The sequence below is a fragment of the Neovison vison genome, chromosome 11 (genome assembly GCF_020171115.1).
Source record: "Neovison vison isolate M4711 chromosome 11, ASM_NN_V1, whole genome shotgun sequence".
NCBI classification, from domain to species: Eukaryota; Metazoa; Chordata; class Mammalia; order Carnivora; family Mustelidae; genus Neogale; species Neogale vison.
The window spans coordinates 164,817,833-164,839,333 of NC_058101.1; the positions used below are offsets into that span (position 1 = coordinate 164,817,833).

General features: G+C 43.3%; 1 protein-coding gene across 1 annotated transcript; it reads right to left on the bottom strand.

The window, feature by feature from the left end:
* Positions 1-427: 427 nt before the first annotated feature.
* Positions 428-21,198, bottom strand: NPM2 (nucleophosmin/nucleoplasmin 2). The gene is made up of 8 exons (XM_044268156.1): positions 21,141-21,198; positions 20,943-21,028; positions 20,644-20,769; positions 2,689-2,809; positions 1,765-1,955; positions 1,537-1,571; positions 713-746; positions 428-631 (listed from the first exon to the last, which is right to left on the bottom strand). The coding sequence occupies exons 1-8, from the start codon at positions 21,196-21,198 to the stop codon at positions 587-589; spliced, it is 696 nt and encodes a 231-aa protein (XP_044124091.1). The 3' UTR covers positions 428-586.
* Between the last annotated feature and the right edge of the window lie 303 nt (positions 21,199-21,501).

The following is a 21,501-nucleotide window of genomic DNA, read 5'->3' on the forward strand; positions in this document are numbered from 1 at the left end:
CAGGGCCAGGAGAAATCCTCAGGCTAGTCTGACGGGGGACAAGGCCCTTCCTGGCAGGGTGGGCAGCTCTCGCCCTTTGGTTTGGTACCTGGAAGACTGGCCAGCCACAAGGGAGTGTGGACACAGGAAGACCCACACCAGCTGGAGCTCCCTCAGGCCGGAGGCAGAGAGCTGAAGCAGGGTAAGGGGTTGAGACACTTGGTTCCCCCCACAACAAAACTGGGGGGAGGTGGGAGTTAGAGGACAAGCGCAGTACCCAGCTGGCACATGGCCGCCCTCTGCCGGGCACACAGGCTCACTGCAGCAAGAAGGCAGGCCTCTGCGAACAGATGGCAGAAACAAGGTCCTGGCAAAGCAAACTTTATTGTGGCCCTGAGGCTGGAGTTTCCCTCCAGGTCCTGCTGAAAATTGCGTTGGGCTGAGGGTCTCTTGTGTCGCCCCTAATAGCTCCATCCCATTCAGACTCAGATGGAGAGAGGCTGGTGGTGGGGGGAACCTGCAGAACGTGCCGAGGAAGGAAGGCCAGCCTGCATGGTGCTCTAGCTGGCTCTCCCTCGGTCACTGCAGCCAGGACCCTCCTGGCCCCTCATTTCTTGGATCCGGGCTTTTTAGGTTTGAATGTGGGTTTGGCCTACAGAGAGAAGGGAGGGTGCCCGTGTCCCACTCCCTCCATCTGCCCGTCTCGCCCCCCACCCCTTCTTCTGATACTCACCTTTTTCACAGGACTCTTGTCTTTAAGACTGGATCTGGAATTGGGTGGGGGTGGAGCAGGGAGGGGGGAGTGGGTGGGAAGGAGAGAGTGTTCAGCCTGACACCAGTAGCACAGACCCTCTTCGTGCCCACTGGGGGAGTTGGGGGCTGCAGAATTCACCTCTCCACCTGTCACCTGCCGGGGACCACTCTGACTCGCTCTTATTCTAAATAACATGTCTTGTTCTTCTCAGGCGTCCATCTGCTTTCTTTTTTCAATCACAAATAGGTCTTTTTCATCATAAAAGTAATGTTTAACTAAGTGCCACAAAATATAGCAAATAGAGATTAAGTTACTTATTTTATTTCCCTACCAGTATTAACATTTTGGTGTGTTTCCTTTTGGGCTTTTTGCTTTGTTTTCTTCTAAAAACATGTGAAATAACATGAAAGTGGCTTACTATCCTATCTTTTTTAATTCTATAAACACTTCCCAGTATGCTATATTCTTCATAGACATTAGGTCACATTCCATTGGGAAAATGTGACATAGCTTAATTAGCTAGTACATTGGTTGACATTTAGAATGCTTCCATTTTTACTACTACTTAAATAATGCCTATCTTGGTGCCTATCATTTTACAAAATCCCATATTTTGGATGGGATCCTTGGGAGGAATCGCCATAGTGGAATTTGGTCCGAAGGTAAGAATACTTTCATGCTTTTCCAGGAGGTGTGGCAGCCGGCAGGGGACTCGTACCCGTGTGCACACAGGCCAGGCCCTTTCTGGCCCCATGCACCCCTGCTACAAGATTGTGGCCAAGTTAATAGATGGAAAGAGTTACCTCACTGCCTCCTCTTCTTTTTCCACCTTTTTTTTCTGGGAACCAAACAGTGGTGTTGGGCCAGTTAGGGTGGGGCCCAGGGTCAGAGCGGATGCCCGCGGGGCACCTGGGCGGAGCACCCAGGCTGAGCAACTGGCGGTCCTGCCCAGGCTTCGGCACAATCAGGCACACTCCGTGCAAAAGACCTGGCTGGGTTTCTGAGGAGCCTCTGGGGGTCCCTTCCCTCACCTTGGCAACGCTTGTCTGCTTCTGGGACGCTGGCCTCTTGACTTGTTTAACAGGGGTGTTCTCCTCTAGGGACACATCTACATCATCATCGTCGTCGTCGTCGTCGTCGTCGTCGTCATCAACTTCCTCGCTGTCACCTTCCTCTTCCTCCTCCTCCTCCTCCTCCTCCTCCTCTTCTTCCCAGGGTAGGTCTGCATGGAAAGGGGGCAGGGCCTCGGAGCTCGGGGTCTCCACCTAGCTCCCATTCCGTGCCATGGGTCTTGTTCTCAGAGCTACCCTGGGGAAGCCAGCACCTGCTGCCTCCTCAAGACCCTTTCTGGCCTGACAAAGTAGAGGGTTGGGTGGGGTGAGGGGTCCAGAAGCCCAGAGGGCTGGGGTGGCAGGGGAAGCGGCCAGCTGTGGCTCTGGCTGGGAAGGAGCCAGAGGAGGGCAAGGGTGGGCAGAGGGAGCAGCTCAGGAATGCAGACCTCATCCTGAAGGAAGCAGAGGCTGCCAGGGGCTTGGGGTAGGACAGTGCCCCGAGGGAGGAGGGACAACTGGACAAAGGAGGCTATGAAGGGAGTCAGCAGCTGCCTTCATAGGGAGTTAGGCTGGCTGGGGCCCATATTACTCTCCCAGCTCCATGCTTCATGGCAGCTAACCTTCCAAGTGCGGGTCGTACTTGGCATCATGCAAACTTGTTCCTGAATATCCCGTGTATCCCTCCCAACTGCTCTTTGAAGATGTGACCAAGTACACCCCACCCTCATGCTATAGGCAAGGGGACTGTGGCCCAGAGGCGCCGGCGGGTAAAGGAGGACTTCCAGTCCAGACGACTGGCGATCATGCTGCCTTTGGGGATTTTTGCCAGTAATTCCAGAATCCCCCGAGCGCTGGAGTGCCTTTTCCCTCCTTGGCCCTGTGCGAGGCATAGCACTCTGAGACTTCCCCTGGGTCCAGGATCTGACTTACTGTAACATTCCTGGCCACTGAGGAACACAGGCCCAGAGCCAGCCCGCAGCTGGAAAGTGACTGGAGGAGAAAGCTCCAGTCCCATGAAGACGACCTGCAGGGGGAGGGATACGAGGGCAGGAGCAGAGAAGATGGGCTGGCTCAGCTCTGGCAGCTGCCTGCTGGCTGGTCTCTGACAGAAACACTCGGAACGGATCCCCCAGACACCAACTAGACGCACTGGGCCTCACTGTGTCATCAGCCCCTTCCTGTTGAGGTAGGTTCTGTCGGAGGAGAATGGGAATCTGATAAACCCGTTCTTGTTAAAGATCCCAGACAGGCTTCCAAACTGAGGGGCCACTGTTCCATAGAGAATCCTGACTGCTACTGAGTATCCCCCAAATTCTTAGGTGAAGCCCTAACCTCCAGTGTGAGGGTATCTGCAGGTGGGGCCTTCGAGAGGTAATTAGGATTAAATGAGGTCATGAGAGCTGAGCCCTCAGGATGGGATGAGTGTCCTTGTAAAGGAGACCAGAGCGTTCCCTCTGTCGCTGTCTCTGTGCTATGGGAGTTCAGAAAGCAGGCAGCCACCGGCAAGCCAGGAACAGGGTCCTTCCCCAAATCTGACCATGCTGGCACCCTGGTCTCAGACTTCAGCCTCCAGAAACTGGGACAAAATAAATGTCTGTTGTTTAAGCCCCTCACTCTGTGATATTTTGTTAGGGCAGCTCACCCAAATAAGACACTGACCAAATGGGAAAAGCAGACACTAGGTGGTATGTATAGTACCAGCAGTGTGGATGTATGTGCGAATAAGTTAGACTTCTCTTAAGTGTAAACCACAATTTTCAGTGCACAGTACAATATTTTTTTCCCTTACACTTCTGCAAACTTATCAAATTTTCTGGAGTATTGATGATGATACTCCTATTTACTGATTGCCTACTATGTGCCATGCCCTAGGCCAAGCATTTTATGGGCTTTATCCATTGAGCCCCTCCTGACAGTCCCACAATGGAGATGTCCTGACTTCACAGAGGAGGGAACGAAGGAGGCTTTGGGAGAGGAATTTAGAATTCTGAACTCAGACGGGAAGGAGATAAGTGAAAACTGAAACTCTGCAACCAGCAACACCTTTAAATGTTGGATAAAATGTGCTCCAATGTTTTCATTGCATGGCTGCATAGTAAGACAGAAGGAAGGGGTCCCGTGCACCAGAAATGAAGGGGCAGCGTGTGCAGGGGCCGAGCGCAGCTGAGGGGGGATGGGCCTGAAAACAGCTCTGGCCTGGAGTTTGTTTGCCTAAAAATTACTTACTTATTTGCTAGAGAGAGAGGTAGGCAGAGGGAGAAGCAGGCTCCCCACTAAGCAGAGAGCCTGATGTGGGGCTCCATCCTAGGATCCTGGGATCATGACCTGAACCGAAGGCAGACGCCTATCCCACTGAGCCACGCAGGTGCCCAATGACCTTGGGTTTTAACACAAACTCATGGATAGGAGACAGGGCCTGGGCTCAAGAAAGGAGTGCTGTCACGGAGCCTGCTGAATGGAGGCCAGGACCCTCCAAGGGTTGTACCTCAATAAAAAGCTCCAGGGTCAGGGTGAGGTGAGGAGACTCCAGAATTCCAAACCCACCTACCAGGAACTCCTCCTCCCCCTACCACTGATGGAAGGAAATGCAAAAGGGATAAAAGAAGTCTCCTATGAGAACCCAAAAACCCCAAGGCTCTACCTCTCACTCACACAGAGTTTGAATTCACTTGGTGAGTACTGCCTAGTCAAGAAACTTGTCTAAAATCCCAGGCTGGTGACAGTCCTGGGCAAATGGCAAACACAAATGCAAAACTATTCCCTTGGGACACTGTCAATTTTCTTCACATGGAATCCTTTCAGAAAAAAAAAAAAGACCCTGAAGACATCTCCCCATCTAAAATTACAAAACATTCTTCCTCTCCCTCTGCCATTCCCTCTGGTTGTACTCTCTGGCTCTCTATCTCTCTCTCAACTAAATATAATATTTTTAAAAAAAATTATTTATTTGTCAGAGAGAGGGACAGAAAAAGCACAAGGAGGCAGAGAGAAGCAGGCTCCCTGCTGAGCAAGAAGCCTGATGTGGGACTCCATCCAGGACCCTGGGATCATGACCTGAGCTGATGGCAGATGCTTAACCAACTGAGCCACCCAGGCAACCCAATAAATAACATCTTGAAAATGACAAAACAGACAAGACACAATCCCATTAGAGTGAGCAGAAGGAAATAAAATGACGACAGACCAGCACAGGCAAGAACCTGTATCAAAAGAATAACAATCTAAACAATTGTGAAATCAGATCGATAAAAGTCAAATAAACAAAAATAGGAATCAGAACCATGAGAAGAGGTATTAGGAGAAATAGAAAGAACCAAATGCCCCTTCTAGACTGAACAAAGGGTTAAAAAGCAGAATAAACCAGCTGAAATAAGGATCAGTAAACTGGAATTATGCTGTGAAGAAACTGCCCAGTACCCAGCAGAGAGAGACAAACAAAATATGAAAGAGAACCTGAGAGGTATGGGGGATACAACGAGCAGATCCAACACGCGTCTATTCACAGTAAATGACTAGAAGCAATGGAGTCAATACACAGAGCAATAACCAAGAGCTTCTAGAAACCATCAAGGACATAGATCCTCACATCCAGGAAACCTACATCCTGAACAGATAAATAAAAACAAATGTACACCTGAACATGCCATAGTGAAATGGTGGAAGCAAAAACAAAGAGTTTATCTTAAAATAAACCAGAGAGGAAACACAGATTTCCAAAAAAGGAACAATAACCAGACTGAAGGTTTTGACAGCAACGTCAAAAAAGAGAAGAGAATGTCAATCCTCAAAGTTTTGAGGGAAACTACCTCTCTATGTAGAATTATACACAGCTAAACTATGATGAAGGGATGAGTAAAATAAGAGATATTTCCAGGCAAAGCCCAAGTAAGTTCACTACTCTCAGACCTACTCAATGAGGTCTCAAAAAAGATGATGCAGCCATCTGAAAAACAGTATGGAGTTTCCTCCTGTTCCTTAAAAACAATATGAAGGTACCCTACGACCCAGCAACTGCACTACTAGGTATTTATCCAAAGGATGCAAACTTAGGGATCCAAGGGGCACGTGCACCCCAATGTTTATAGCAACCATGCCCACAATTGCCAAACTATGGAAGAAGTCCAGATGTCCATTGGCAGGTGAATGGATAAAGAAGAGGTGGTACAGAAAGGAGACAAACCATAAGAGACTTTTAATCTTAGGAAACAAACTGAGGGTTGCTGGAGCGGGGAGGGGTTGGGGAATGGGGTAACTGGGTGATAGACATGGGGGAGGGTATGTGTTGTAATGAGTGCTGGGTGTTGTGTAAGACTGATGAATCACAGACCTGTACCCCTGAAACAAATAACACATTCTATGTTAATCAACTGAAATTAAAAAAAAAAAAAGAAGAGGTGGTACACACACACACACACACACACACACACACAGAGGAATATTACTTGGTCATCAAAAAGAATGAAATCTTGCCATTTGCAATGACATGGATGGAGCTAGAGGGTATCATGCTAAATGAAATAAATGAGTCAGAGAAAGACAAATATATGATTTCATTCATATGTGGAACTTGAGAAACAAAACAGATGAACATAGGGGAAGGCAAGGAAAAATAAGATAAAAACAGGAAGGGTGGCAAACCTAAGAGACCCTTAATTCTAGGAAACTGAGGGTTGCTGGAGAGGACGTGGGTGGGGGTATGTGGTAAGTGGGTGATGCGCCTTAAGGAGGGCATGTGATGTGATGAGCACAGGGTATTATATGCAATTGGCGAATCACTCCATTCTAACCCTGCAACTAATAATACACGATATGTTAACTAAATCAAATTTAAAGATTTTTTTTTTTTAAGAGGGCAATTACATGGAGAAGGAAGAAGTGGATACGAGCAGCAGTGGTGAGCAAGCAAGTTGGTCAACAAAGAAAAATCCAAGTAAGCATCACTGTAAAACAAATCACACTAGTATTGACTAGTATCAAGTGGGTTTAAAACAAGCTGCAACTAAGACACTGCATAGTAACAGGTAAGTTAAGAAGAGGGTAATCAGAAAATTTCCCTGGACTGTTTTAGGGAAGGGGGAGAATAAAATATTAATTTTAGACTAATCATGCATGATTGTTAAAAAATTAAGAATCAATACAAGTTAGAATGAGATTCAACAGCTTCCAAACCAATAGAAATGGGGAAAAGAAACCTTAACCTCATAAAAGACAGGAAAAAGAGAAAAAAGAAAAACAAAACATGAAAAAGTAAGGAATACAGAATCACAAAGTACATGTTACAAATAAACCCAAGTATATCAGCACCACAGTAAACATAAACAGACTATATTGGCCAGACAGATTAACATAAAACATAGTTACTTACTGCATATAAGATACATGCCTAAAACATAAGCACATAGAAAGACTGAAGAAAAGATATGGAAGCATACACAGCAGGTGTGGCAGAGGCTTCTCATGCCTCATGCAATATACATTCTTCCTTTTTTCCAAATAGTATCAGTGGCCTGATACTATTCAAATACTGTACCTACCAAAGACCGTATTCCCCAGTTTCCTGTGTAGTTGGCTGGGATCATGTCACTAATTTCTGGACAAGCAGAATTTGGTGGATGGCGCTTGTGTGAAGACTCCTTAAGAGGCAGACAGAGAACTGAGAAAAGCCCCTTTGGTCTCCTCCTGTTTCTTCTCACCTCTTACCCTAAACGCAGAAGTGAGAGCTGGAGCTGCAGCAGCCTTTTTGCAGTCAAATGCTCTACCCCTGAGCTATACCCCCTGCAGCAGCCTTTTTGGACTGTAAGATGATCCTGAGGAAGGAAGTTTTGAACCAAGGTGAGGAGAAAGAGAAGAGAGTCTTTGGTGAACATGGAACCATCTTACCAGCCTGGTACTGCCTATCTCTGGATGTCTTCTATCCAAGACAGAAATTAATCTGGAGTGTGTTTGAGTCCCTGTACTTGGGTATCTGTTATTGCAAGCACACCTATTAAAACAAAAATGAAGCGAGATGTACCACTTAGGGAGGGATGCTGGCAATGGCGGAGGCTGTGTATGTGTGGGGGTATGAAGTATATTCCTTTCGATTTTATTGTATACCTAAAACTGCTAAAAAAAATAATAAAATCCTTATAAAAATGAAGCTAGTTGTATTTGTTAGGACTAGGTTTGATAACAAATAGCAGAAAACTCAATGCCACTGGCTTACATAAGATAGAAGCTTGTTTCTTTGTCACACGAACTAAACCTGGATATAAGTGGTCAGCTGCGGGTATACTGGACTTCAATCACCAGGGATTTAGGCTCTTCCTATTGTGTTACTCCACCATTTTTAGTACATGGCTTCTACCTTCTGGCCCAGGATGGCTGCTCATTCTAGCCATCACATCCATATTCCAGCCAGCAGGAAGGAGGAAGGGATAAAAACAGTCATGTGATCTCTCTCTAAGGACACTTTACCACTTCTGCTTACATTCCATTGGCCAGAACTTCATGGCCATGCCTTATTCGCAGTAGCTGGTGGCCAGCTAAAAGTCATGAATTCCATTGCTACAGAATAAAGGAAAATGGATATTAAGAGAAAATTGGAAAACAAATAAATAGCAGATGATGTAAGCTTGAATTCAATAAGCATTTTTAGGGATAAAGAACTAATATTAGTTTATCAGGAAGATAATTCTGTTTATCATACGCACCAACAACACAGTCTAAACATACATAAGACTACAGCTACAGTATCAAGACAGTGTGGTATTGGAAGGAGAGATACAATGATCAATGAAACAGAAGACCTAGAAATAGACCCACATGCAACTGATCATTGATAGAGGCGTGCAACTGGTTAAAGGGAGAGAGGAGAGTTTGTTCCATCAATGGTGCTGGAGCAAGCAGACACCCATAGGTAAAGAGATGAAGCTTGACCTAAACCCCACAACTTCTACCATAATTACTTCTAAACAGATCATGGGCTTAAGTATAAAACAGGAAACTATAAGACTTTTGGACAACAACCATAGAAAGTCTGTGATATTGGAGCAGACTAAGAGTTTTCAGACTTTCTAATAGCAAAAGTCATACAAGGAAAACTGGTAAGATAGGCCTCATCAAAATTAATTTTGTTCCATAAAAGTTCATTGGAAGGGATAAAAAGACAAGTCACAGATTGGGGAGAAAATATTTGCAAACCACAGACTTGACAAAGGACTAGTGTCTAGAATCTATAAAGAACTAGCAGAACCCAACAGTAACAAAACAATCCAAGTAAAAAATGGGCAAAAGACATGAAAAGACATTTTACTGAATACAGAGATGGCAAATAACAAATAAATTCGACAAGGTGTTTGGCCTCATTAGCCATTAGGGAAATGCAACTCAAAAGCACCGTGAGATACCAAGACACACATTTTAGAATGGCTAAAGACAGAAACAGTGACAACATTAAATGTTGGTGTTGATGCAGAAAATGGCAATCACTCATGTAAATGGTACAGCCACTTTAGAAAACAGTTTGGCAATATAGTCAAGTAAGCAAGAAACCACCATATGACCCAGAAGTTGTACTCCTGGGAATTTATCCCAGAGAAAGGAAAAGTTACACTTACATAAAATTTTTTACACAAATGTTCATAGCAGCTTTATTCATAACTGCCCCAACGTGGAATCAGCTCAGTTTTTCCACGGATGAATGGTTGAGCTGTGGCACAGTGAGACCACGGAATACTACTCACCAATAAAAAGAATACACAAAACAATTTGGATGAAACTCCAGGAGATTATGCTGAGAAAAAAAAAAAAACACAAAAAAAAGCCTGTTCCAAAAAAGTTACATGTGTATGATACCATTTCTAGAACAAAAACTGTAGAAATGGAGACTAGGTTGGTGGTTGCCAGAGGATAGGGATAGAACAGGAGGCAAAGGGAGGTGGGTGTGGTTATAAAAGGTTAATATGAGGGATCCCTGTTGTCTCCCCCGTCCCACATTGGTGCTAAATATATGAACTTTGGTGATGAAATTGTACTGAACAAGATGGCTTGATTGTATCAATGCCTATATCCTCATTTCAATGTTAGATTACCGTTTTGCAAAATGTTACTTGGGGAAAACTGGGCAAATATATAGGGATATCTCTATTATTTCTTACAGTTATATGTAAATCTACAATTATAAAAAAAAACCTTTCAACTGAAAAATAAACATATATAAAGTAAATAATAAAATTATAAGAGGAACCCACTGGAAATCCATAATCATAAGAGGGAGTTTTAAACACAAATTATTTTGGTAATTGATAGATTGGGGAGACAAAATAGGTAGGTTTGAACACAATTAATAGACTTGTAATTGGACTCCCCAAGAGAGAAGTGAGGAGCAGAAAAAAGTATTTGCATAATAATGGCCAAAAATTTTCAAAACTTGATGAAAACAACGAACCTACAGATTTAAGAAGTTCAAAGAACCTCAAGGCATTTTATAAATTGTTCCAAACCTGTGATGAGGATAAAATCTTAATGCAGCCAGAGGTTAAAAAAAAAAAAAAAAAAGACACTGCATAAAGAGGAATTTCTGAAGATAAGGATGCTAGATTTCTCCAAATTATGCAAGCTAGAAGGCCAATGGAGCCATGTTATTAAGTGTTGAAGGCAAAAGTATCAACCTAGAACTCTACACAAAGTTTACCAGAAATGGTAAACATAACAATGTTTTATTCTAATTTCTAATCTCTTTAAAATACAGACTGTCTAGGGGTGTCTGGCTGGTTCAGTCGAAGAGTGTACGACCCTTGATCTTGGGGTTGTGAGTTCAAGCCCCATGTTGGATGGAGAGGTCACTAAAATAATAAACACTTAAGGGATGCCTGGGTGGCTCAGTTGGTTAAGCCTCTGACTGTTGATCTCAGCTCAGGTCTTGATCTCAGGGTCGTAGGTAAAGTATTAACAATGTAGTGTGGGATTTAGAGCATATGTGGAAACCAAAGTTATTACAATAATAGCACAAAGGATGGGAAATGAGAAATGAAGTGTACTGAAGCAAGATTTTCATATCATTCATGAAGTGGCATAATTCTATTTGAATATAGACTATTGTAATTTAAAGATGCATCTATAAATTCTAGAGCAACCACAAAAAAGATAATAAAGAGAGGAGATATATCTTTTTTTTTTTTAAAGATTTTATTTATTTATTTGACAGAGAGAAATCACAAGTAGATGGAGAGGCAGGCAGAGAGAGAGAGGGGAAGCAGGCTCCCTGCTGAGCAGAGAGCCCGATGTGGGACTCGATCCCAGGACCCTGAGATCATGACCTGCGCCGAAGGCAGCAGCTTAACCCACTGAGCCACCCAGGCGCCCAGAGAGGAGATATATCTAAGAAACCAATAGTGGAGATGAAAATGTAATCATAAGGGACGCCTGGGTGGCGCAGTTGGTTGGACGACTGCCTTCGACTCAGGGCGTGATCCTGGAGTCCCAGGATCGAGTCCCACATCAGGCTCCCAGCTCCATGGGGAGTCTGCTTCACTCTCTGACCTTCTCCTCGCTCATGCTCTTTCTCACTGTCTCTCTCTCAAATAAAAAAAAAAAAAAAAAAAAAAAAAAAAAAAAAAAAAAAGAAAATGTAATCATAAAACCCACTTAGCTAACCCAAAACAAGGCCAGGAAAAAAAGAAGAAAGGAACACAGACAGGACAAATAGGAAAGCCCGTATCAAGACAATAGGTAAAATCCAGCCTTGTTGATAATTATTTTAAATATTAACAATCCAAATACTCTAATTAAAAGGCAGGGATGACTAGATTGGCTAAATAAGAAAGATTCAATTATATGGTAACTAAAGGGAACCTACTTTATAGAGAGATATGGAAGTTAAAAGTAATATGAGAAAATTAAAAAATAGGAAAAATTTAACACAAACAGTAATCAAAAGGGCGCTAGAGGCTCTAATCAGACCAGGTAGACTTCAGAGTATTTACCCCAGATAAAGAGTGGCATTTCATTTTAAAGGGATCAACTAATCAAGAAGCTATAGCAATCCTAGTATATGTGCCTAATAAAATAACTTAAAAATACATGAAGTAAAAACTGATAATTGATAGGAGAAATGACAAAAGCACAGACAGTCCTTTCTTAGTAGCAGATCAAGTAGACAGAAGATGAGTAAGGATACAGAAGACTCCAACAAAATTACCCACCAGCTTGCTATAACTGGCAGTAATAAAACAATACATACAACCACAGAACACACATTCTTTGAGAATTAAGGAACTATTCACCAAACTAGACCATGTTATAGGTCATAAAAGTTAGAACACAGGACAGAAATTATATATAGAGAGATTTCCTCAGACCACAGTGAGATAGAACTAGAAATCAATGAGAGAATCTAAAGAAGAAAACTATAAAATAATTTAAATGGAATGAAGATGAAGACTGTACTTATCAACATTTGTGGGATGAAGTCAGAAAGGTGCTTAGAAGGATATCAAAGCATGAAATGGTTGTATCAGAAAAAGACCAAATGTCTAAAAAAAAAAGTCAATAATATAAAATACTGCTTTAAAAAACTAGAAGAAGAGCAAATTAAAATCCAAATAGACAGAAGAAAGGAAATAAAGAACAGAGTTTAATAAAATTCAAAAGTGGGTAAACAACAGAGAAAAGTTGAGACCAAAAGCGGGTTCCTGAAAAGATGGATAAAAATATTAAACCTGTAACCAGACTGTACAAGGAAAATGGAAAGAAGACACAAATTGCCATTATCAGGAACAAAAGAATAGAGTTTACTACAGATTTTCCAGAAAAGGAAGGGAACATTATGGACAACTCGATGCCAATGAATTTGACAACTTGATCAAAATGGAAAAATTCTTTGAAAGACATAAAGCTCTCTTAAGAAAAAACAACCCACTATGTCCTACATCTATTAAAGAAATTTAAGTTGTAGTTAACCAGATTGCTTCACACATGAGTTCTACCAAAATATTTAAGGAAAAAAAAATTTCTATGAACTATTTCAGAGAACAGGAGAGTATCTTCCTTCTCATTTTATGAGGTCAGCATTACCCTAATGCTAAAACCAGACAGAAACAAGAAATGACAAGAAAACCGCAGTTCAATGTTGCTCATAAATATAGAACAAATACCTTTTTTTAAAAAGATTTTAAACAATCTCTATACTCAACAGTATACTCAACTTAGCCTTAAACTCACAATCCCGAGATCAAGTGTGGCATACTCTACTGACTGAGTCAACCAGGTGCCCCAATGCGAATATCCTTAATAAGATATTAGCAGATGGAATTCAGCAATATATAAAACTGTACATTCTTGGGATAAGTCCCAATAAATATAATGATATATTTATCGTCCTTTTATGTATTGCTGGCTCAGTCGGTAGAGCATTTCACTTTTGATCTCTGGGTTGTGAGTTTGAGCCCCATGTTAGGCATGGAGCATACCTAAAATTTAAAAAAATTGTGAGAAATAAAATTTGGGGGATGCCTGGGTGGCTCAGTGGGTTAATCCTCTGCTTCAGCTCAGGTCATGGTCTCAGGGTCCTGGGATCGAGTCCCACACCGGGCTCTCTGCTCAGCTCTCTGCTCTGCTCCCTCCTCTCTCTGCCTTCCTCTCTGCCTACTTGTGATCTGTCAAATAAATAAATAAAAATCTTAAAAAAATTAAATTTCAGGGTGCCTGGGTGGCTCAGTCAGTTGGGCGTTTGCCTTTAGCTTGGGCCACCCAGGCACCCCTAAAATATTTTTTTAAAGATTTTATTTATTTGAGAGAGAGCATGAGAGCGCACACAGGAGCGAGCATGAGCAGGGAGGGGCAGAGGGAGAGGATCTGGGAATATGAACCAGACTCCACATGGAGCCTGGAGCCAGATGCAGGCTTGAAGCTATGAATGTGAGATCTTGACCTGAGCCGAGACCAGGAGTGGGCACTTAACTGTGCCCCACCATTTGCATACTTTATACTGCACACAAAAAAAGGGGCACCTGGGGCTCAGTGGGTTAAGCCTCTGCCTTCAGCTCAGGTTGTGATCCCAGGGTCCTGGGATCAAGCCCCGCATCAGGCTCTCTGCTCAGCAGGGAGCCTGCTTCCCCACCCCCTGCCTGCTTCTCTGCCTACTTGTGATCCCTGTCAAATAAATAAATAAAATCTTAAAAAAAAAAAAAAGAACTCAAAATGGGTCAGAGACTTAACTCTAAGAGCTAAAGCTATAAAACTCCTAGAAGAAAACATAGAAGCAAATTTTCATGACCTTGGATTAGGTGACAGTTTCTTAGATTCAAAGCCAGAAGCACAAACAACAAGATAAAACATATAAATTGGACTACACCAAAATTAAAAACTTTTGTGCTGCAAATGATGTCATTGAGAAAGAAGACAACTCAGAAAATGGGAGAAAAATATTTGCAAATCATCTGATAAGGGGCTTATATGCAGAGTATATAAAAACCTCATGTGATTTAAAGAAGACTAATATTAAATACCAAATTCAAATGCAATTTTAAAAAATGAATAAACACCTGAGTAGACAATGCTCCAAAAAAGATACAGAAATGACCAATAAAAACATGAAGAGAGCTTCAATGTCATTAGTCATTAGGTAAAGAAAATCAGAACCGCACTGGGGGCACCAGAGTGGCTCAGTCGGTTAAGTGTCCCATAACTCTTAATTTCAGCTCAGGTTATGATTTTGGGGTCCTAGGACTAAGCCCCATGTCGGTCTCCATGCTCAGTGTGGAGTTTGCTTGGTCCTCTCCCTCTGCTCCTTCCCCTGTGCTCTCTCTCAAATAAGCATATAAATAAACTCTTAAAAAAAAAAAAACATGTTGAACTGCCGGTCCATACCCGATAAAACGAGTAATCAAAATGACAGACAATAAGGAGCATTGAAAGGATGTGGGAAAATCGGAATCCTCCCACCTGTGAAATGGTGCAACTACTTTGGAAAAGACTCTGGCAGTTCCTCAAAAAGTTCTATACATCAAGCCGCCATGTGACCTGGCATTTGCGCCCACAGGTATATCCTTGAGAGAAATGAAAACATAGGTTCATCCAAAAATTTGTACATGAATGTTCACAATAGCATTCATAGGAGGTAGAAATAAAACAAATTCCATAAACTGCTGAGTGGATGACTGAGATATGGGATGATCCAAACAGGGGATATCATTTGGCAATTAAAATAAGGACTGTTACATGCTATCACGCAGATGAACCTTAAAAACATTGTGTTCTGTGAAAGAAGAAGCAGTCACAAAAGACCACACGCTTTATGATTCGTATGAACTGCCCAGAACAGGCCAATCTAGAGGGACAGAAAATAGATTAACAGTTGCCTAGTGCTGCAGGGGTAGGGGATGGGGAGTGACTGCTGGTAGGTATGGAGTTACTTTTTGGGGTGATGAGAATGTTCTAAACTAAGACTGTGATGGTCACACCACCCTTAGTTTACTAAAAACCGGGCACCTGGGTGGCTCAGTGGATTAAGCCGCTGCCTTCGGCTCAGGTCATGATCTCAGGGTCCTGGGATCGAGTTCCGCATCAGGCTCTCTGCTCAGCAGGGAGCCTGCTTCTCTCTCTCTCTCTCTGCCTCTCTGTCTACTGTGATCTCTCTTTGTCAGTAAATAAATAAAATCTTTAAAAAAAAATTTACTGAAAACCATCTGATTGTACCTTAATAGGTGAAGCTTATGGTACACGAATTATCTCTCAATAAATACATTAATGCAATTTTTGGCAGCACCCAAAATCATGCAGTATGTTGGGGTAGATTTTACAAAGTGTGTACATGACCAGTTCCTTGAACACTCCAAAATATTAGTAGCAAAAGTTAAAGTTACATTAACGACATACGCTAGGCTGAAAAATGAAAGACTTAGAGAAGCATATGTTCAATTATTAATGACTCAAAATTGTTATGATGCCAATTCCCTTCAAAAAAGTCTATATACTCAATACAACCTCCATCAAAATCCCAACAGATGATTTTTAAAGAAAGCCTATGGCATCTGGGTGGCTCAGTTGGTTAAGCCACTGCCTTCAGCTCAGGTCATGATCCCATGACCTGGGATGGAGCCCCATATAGGGCTTCCCCTGCTCTGCAGGGAGCCTGTTTCTGTTTCTCCCTCTCCCTCTGCCTGCCACTCCCCCTGCTTGTGCGCTCTGTCAAACAAATAAATAAAATCTTAAAAAAATATTAGGAAAGAAAGCCTGTTTTGAAATCTCCATGGAAATGCTCAGGACCTAGAATTGCCAACACAATTTAGGAAAGGAACAACAAAGTTGGAAGACTCATACTAATTTTAAGACTCCCTATAATTCTATGATAACCAAATCACTGTTAGGAGAGAAAAGGTAAAAAAATAAATCAACAAAATAATATAGAAATATACACATACATATATGGTCAATTGATTTACGGCAAAATGCCAATACAATTGTACAGTGAAAGGATAGTCTTTTTAAAAAATGTGGTACTAGAGCACTGGACAGACACTTGGAAAAAAAAGTCTCATTATCCTTACTTTATACCATGTAAAAAAATTTCTTGAAATGGATCATTGACTTAAATATAAGAGCTAAAACAATAGCACTTCTAGAAGAAAATTTAGAAGAAAACATTTGTGACCTTAGTTTTGGTAATGATTTCTCAGGACACCAAAAAAATGAACCATAAGAAAAAAAAATGTCAGGGGCACCTGGATGGCTCAGTCAGTTAAGCATCTTCCTTTGGCTTGGGTGATGATCTCAGGGTCCTGGGATCGAGTCCCTCATCAGGTTCCCTCCTCAGTGATCCTGCTTCTCCCTCTTCCCTTGCCCTTCCCCTTGCTCATGCACTCTCTCTAATAAATGAAACCTTTTTTTTAAAAAAGGAGAAAAAAATGTCAAATTGGACTTTATAAAATTAAAAACTTGTGCTCTTTGAAAAAACTATTATGAAAAGGCAAGCCATGTACTAAGAGAAAATATTTGAAAAATAAATATATGTATGTATTTTTAAAGATTTTATTTATTATTTGACAGAGAGATAGCAAGAGAGGAAACACAAGCAGGGGGAGTGGGAGAAGGAGCAGCAGGCTTTCCGCTGAGCAGGGAGCCCAATGCAGTGCTCTATCCCAGGACCCCAGGATCATGACCTGAGCTGAAATCAGATGCTTAACCAACTGAACAACCCAGGTACCCTGAAATAAATATTTTTGATAAAAGGCTTGTATCCAAAATATATAAAGAACTACAACTCAATAAGAATAATTCAACCTAAAAATGGGCAAAACATCTCAACAGGCATTTTGCAAAAGAAGATACATAAATGGCCAAAAACCAATTAGATGGTCAATATCATTAGTTATCAAAGAAATAGAAATAAGAACCACAGTGAGATGCCACTACATACATACTAGAATGGCTAACATTAAGACTGACAATGCAACGTGTTGGTGAGGATGTGAAACACGGGCATTCTCATCCACTGCTGGTAGGGATGCAAAATGGTATAGTAATTTGGAAAAACAGTTTGGCAGTTTTGTATAAAGTTGAACATAGACAAGAGGATGGGAGGGGAGAATAAAATTTAATATAGGTTTATCCGGTAGTTCTACTCCTTGGTATTCACTAGGAATGAGAACATATGTGCATACAAATACGCTCAAATGTTCATAGCAGCTTTAGTCATGGTAGTATAAAACTAGAAACTACCCAAATATCCATTAACAAGTGAGTGAATAGACCTTAACAGATATATCCCTTTGTAGAATAGAATATTACTCTGATATAAAAAAGGAGCACCTACTCTTTTACAAACCAACAACATGGATAAAGTTCAGAACTGTTACACTAAGCGAGAAGAGCCAGGTACAAGAGAATATGCGTTGCCTGATTCCATGGAGATGAAATTCTAGAAGAGGCAGAACTATAGTGACAGAAAGTCATAGATCAAAGGATGCCAGAGGCAGTGGTAGGTGGAAAGAGCTGACTCCAGAGAGGCATGAGGGAATTTTGGGGGGTGATGGAAATTTTCTCTACCTCAACAGCAGTGGTGGCTCCACTTGTCAAAGGCATTGAGCCCATTGGTGACTCTTACTGAGTGTAAATTATATCTCAGTAAAGCAGATTTGAAAACCAACTCGGGGGTGCCTGGGTGGCTCCGTGGGTCAAAGCCTCTGCCTTGGGCTCAGGTCATGATCTCAGGGTGCTGGGATCTGAGCCCCGCCTCAGACTCTCTGCTCAGCGGGGAGCCTGCTTCCATTCCTCTCTCTCTGCCTACTCCTGATCTCTCTATCTGTCAAATAAATAAATAAAAATCTCTAAAACAAAACAAAACAAAACAAAAACAAAAAAAAACAACAAAAAAACCAACTCAAAGAAATGGAAACATTGAGACAAACGGGTCCCACACTGTTCACTTCCTTACTCACTCAATCATTCTACACTGAGTTTCCATAGTATAGAAGGCACTGTTTTATAGGCACTGTGGTGAAGGCAGTAAATGAAACAGGCAGTCCTTGCTCTCTTGGAGCTTAGATCCTGGCTGGGGAGAAAGATATGGCACAAATGAAGACTGAGCCAGTGACAGGTCCCATGGGGGAATCAAATGATTATGGGAGGGTAGGAAGAGGGGGTGCTGTTTGTGGTCAGGGAAGACTTCTTCAGTGAGAGGACATATGAGCAAAGGTTCAATTGAAGTGGGGGGTATGTGTGTCCTCACGGGATCAGTAAACGCAAGACTCCTAGGAAGGGGTATGTTTGGAATTTTCAAGGTACAGTCAAGAAAGTCAGTGTGGTTTGAGCAGCGTTAAGTTGGGGAGAGTAGCAAAGGTTGAGATTAAGAGAGGTTTCAGCAGGCCAGAACGTAAAGGATCTTGGATTTCATTTGAAGTGAAAAGGGAAGCCATGTGGTCTGATTTGTGTTTAAATGGATCCTTCTTAAAGCCCCTGGCTGGCTCAGTTAGAAGAGCCTGCAACTCTTGATCTCAGGGATGTTAGTCCAAGCCCCACACTGGGTGGAGAGATTACTTAAATATTTAAAAAAATTAAAAGCATCCTTTTGGCAGCTGTGCATAGAATAGATCAGGAGTTGGAGAACTTTTTTCTGTAGTTATTCGGTAAATACTTTAGGCTTGTGAACCATATGGTTTCTGCGAGACTACTCAGTTCTGCTGTTACTGAGTGAAAACTGGTATGAATAATACATACATAGAGGTGTGTGGCTGTGTTTCAATAATACTTTATTTACAAAAACAGGCACTGGGCTGGGTTTAATTCTGTAACCCAGAATGTCAGACTGGATGGTAGATGTCTGAAGGTAGAGCCAACAGGATTTGCTGGTGATATGCAGTGTTTAAAAAGGAAGTTTTTGTCCTGATTAACTGGAAGAGCATTTTTATTCTGGGAGAGGATCAGGTTTGGGGGTAGGGGAAAAGATTATTGATAAAAATCAAGAGTTTGGGTTTGTTAAGTATGGGTTATCTCTTAGGTATCAGATACATGGAGCTAGCCAGGGGACCTGGAGCATGAAGGAAAGAGAGTGGGCTTACAGAAATAAGTATCAGAGTCTCCATTTGTATCATGGTTTTGAAACCCCTGGCAATGAATGAGATTTAGGGGGATCTCAGAGATAAAGGGAAAAAAGTTAGAGGGCAGTTTTACAGATAGGCCTTCCGGATGTTCAGGGAGAGAGGATATTGGTCTTACCTTCACTGTTCTACCACATAGAAGGAGAGAACACTCCATCCCCCTGTTCAGGAGGCTAGTATGCCTTGATACCCAACTAAGATAAGGAGTTTATGGATTAATCTCACTTATGAGTGTGTAAGTTTTTAAAAAAGTTTTAATATATTAGCAAAGCAAATCTAGAAGTTTATAGTATGATCAAGTAGTATTTATCTTAGGAATGAAAAGTTGGCAGAATAGTATTCTATTAATATAACTTACCATGTTAACAGGTTAAATAAAGAACCTATGATTACCTGAGTAAAAAAGCATTTGCTAACCATTTATGATGAAAATGAAGAAATCTCAGAGTGCCTGGGTGGCTCAGTTCTTAAGCATCTGCCTTGGGCTCAGGTCATGATCCCAGAGTCCTGGGATGGAGCCCCACACTGGGCCACCTGCTCAGCAGGAAACCTGATTCTCCCTCTCCCACTCTCCCTGCTTGTGTTCCCTTTCTCGCTGCTGAGTTTCTCTCTGTCAAATAAATAAAGCCACTGGGCAGCTCAGTTGGTTAAGCGGCCCACTCTTGGTTTCAGCTCAGGTTATTATATCAGGGTCAGGAGATCCAGCTCTGGGCTCATCATGGAGTCTGCTTAAGATTCTTCCCACTCCACGCTCACACACACCTGCTCTCTCTCTCAAATAAATAAATCTCTAAATATATATCTATATGAACAAGGACATATACCGTTATAATCTTACCCAATATTATACTGGAGGCCCTAGACGGTGTAGTTGGATTTAAAAAAGATAAAAAACTGCTATTAACGATGATTTGCATAGAGAGCTCAAGATAACTTATTAGAAGTAAGAGAATTTCTGGATACACAGTCAGTATGGAAGTCATCAACAGTGTCCTGTCACCAGCATTAAAAGATTTAAAAATGTGATTTTGAAGAGGGGTTAAACTGGCCCAAGGTGACGCAGCTAGGAAAGGGTGCGCTGGGTCGGACATGGGGCTCTCTGCCTCCTACGGGCCCGGGCTTTTGGTCAGGGCTACACGGTCTCTGAGGAAGGGCTAACCTGCTGCGGAACGACTGTATCCCCCCTTTGTGTCTGTCCATCCCTACCCAGGAGTTGAGGCCTGAGCAGGCCCTCCTAGCGCCGGGGCAGGCAGTCTCCCTAGGTCTGCGGGGAAAGGCTCACCATGGGTAGCACGGAGGCCTGAAGCGAGGCAATGGTGATGGGCTTGGTCTTCTTGTCTTCCTGGCAGGCTGGCGGCAGGATTTCCACGAGGTTCATCTCTTCTTTGGCTTTCTCCCCCAAGCATATCTGAGAGCGGTTGAAGATAAGATAGGCCACCTCAACACCTGAGGGCAGCGGAGGGAAACCCTGGTTCCACCTTCTGAGACCAGAGTGTCCCCCCTGCTCCTCTGCAGCTGTCCAGGTTCCTCCCGGCTGCATCCAACCACCCCTTCTGGTGGTGGTGGTGGTGGGGCACCCACCGTACTGAGCAGCAGCTTACAGTCCTGCTTCCCCTCCTTCTGGGCTTTGACCGTGCAAGTCCGCTTCTCCTGGTTTAGCTCACAGCCTGCGAAGGGAGGGGAGCGAGGGGGCCGGGCCGGCTCGGGGAGGGGCTCCCCGTTTCTATCACAACCTCCCACCCCCCGGGTTCGGGAGCCGCCACGCCCTCACTCACTCACCCCAGAGCATGGCCCTGGGCACTCTCTCGGCCGCGCTGCTCGTGCTGCTGAGGTTCATGCCGCCGGTGGCGGGAGCCGGGGTCCCCGCGGCTGTGCGGAACCGGCGCCCGCGGTGAGACAAGGCCCGGCCCGCATCCCGCACCCGCATCCCGCCCCGAGCCCCCCGCGGGCACAGCGGCGCAGCCCCGGGGCAAGCGGGTCGGGTCGGGTCGGGGCCCAGTCGCCCGGGCCGGGAAGGTAAATGGGGTTACCCGGGGGCCCCCTCGGTGCCGTCGTGGTCCCAGTGGCCCTTCCCCAGGGAAGGCGGCTAGCCAGGCGCCTCGCCAGCCCCGCGCGCTGGGCGCCCCGGGCTCCCGCCCTC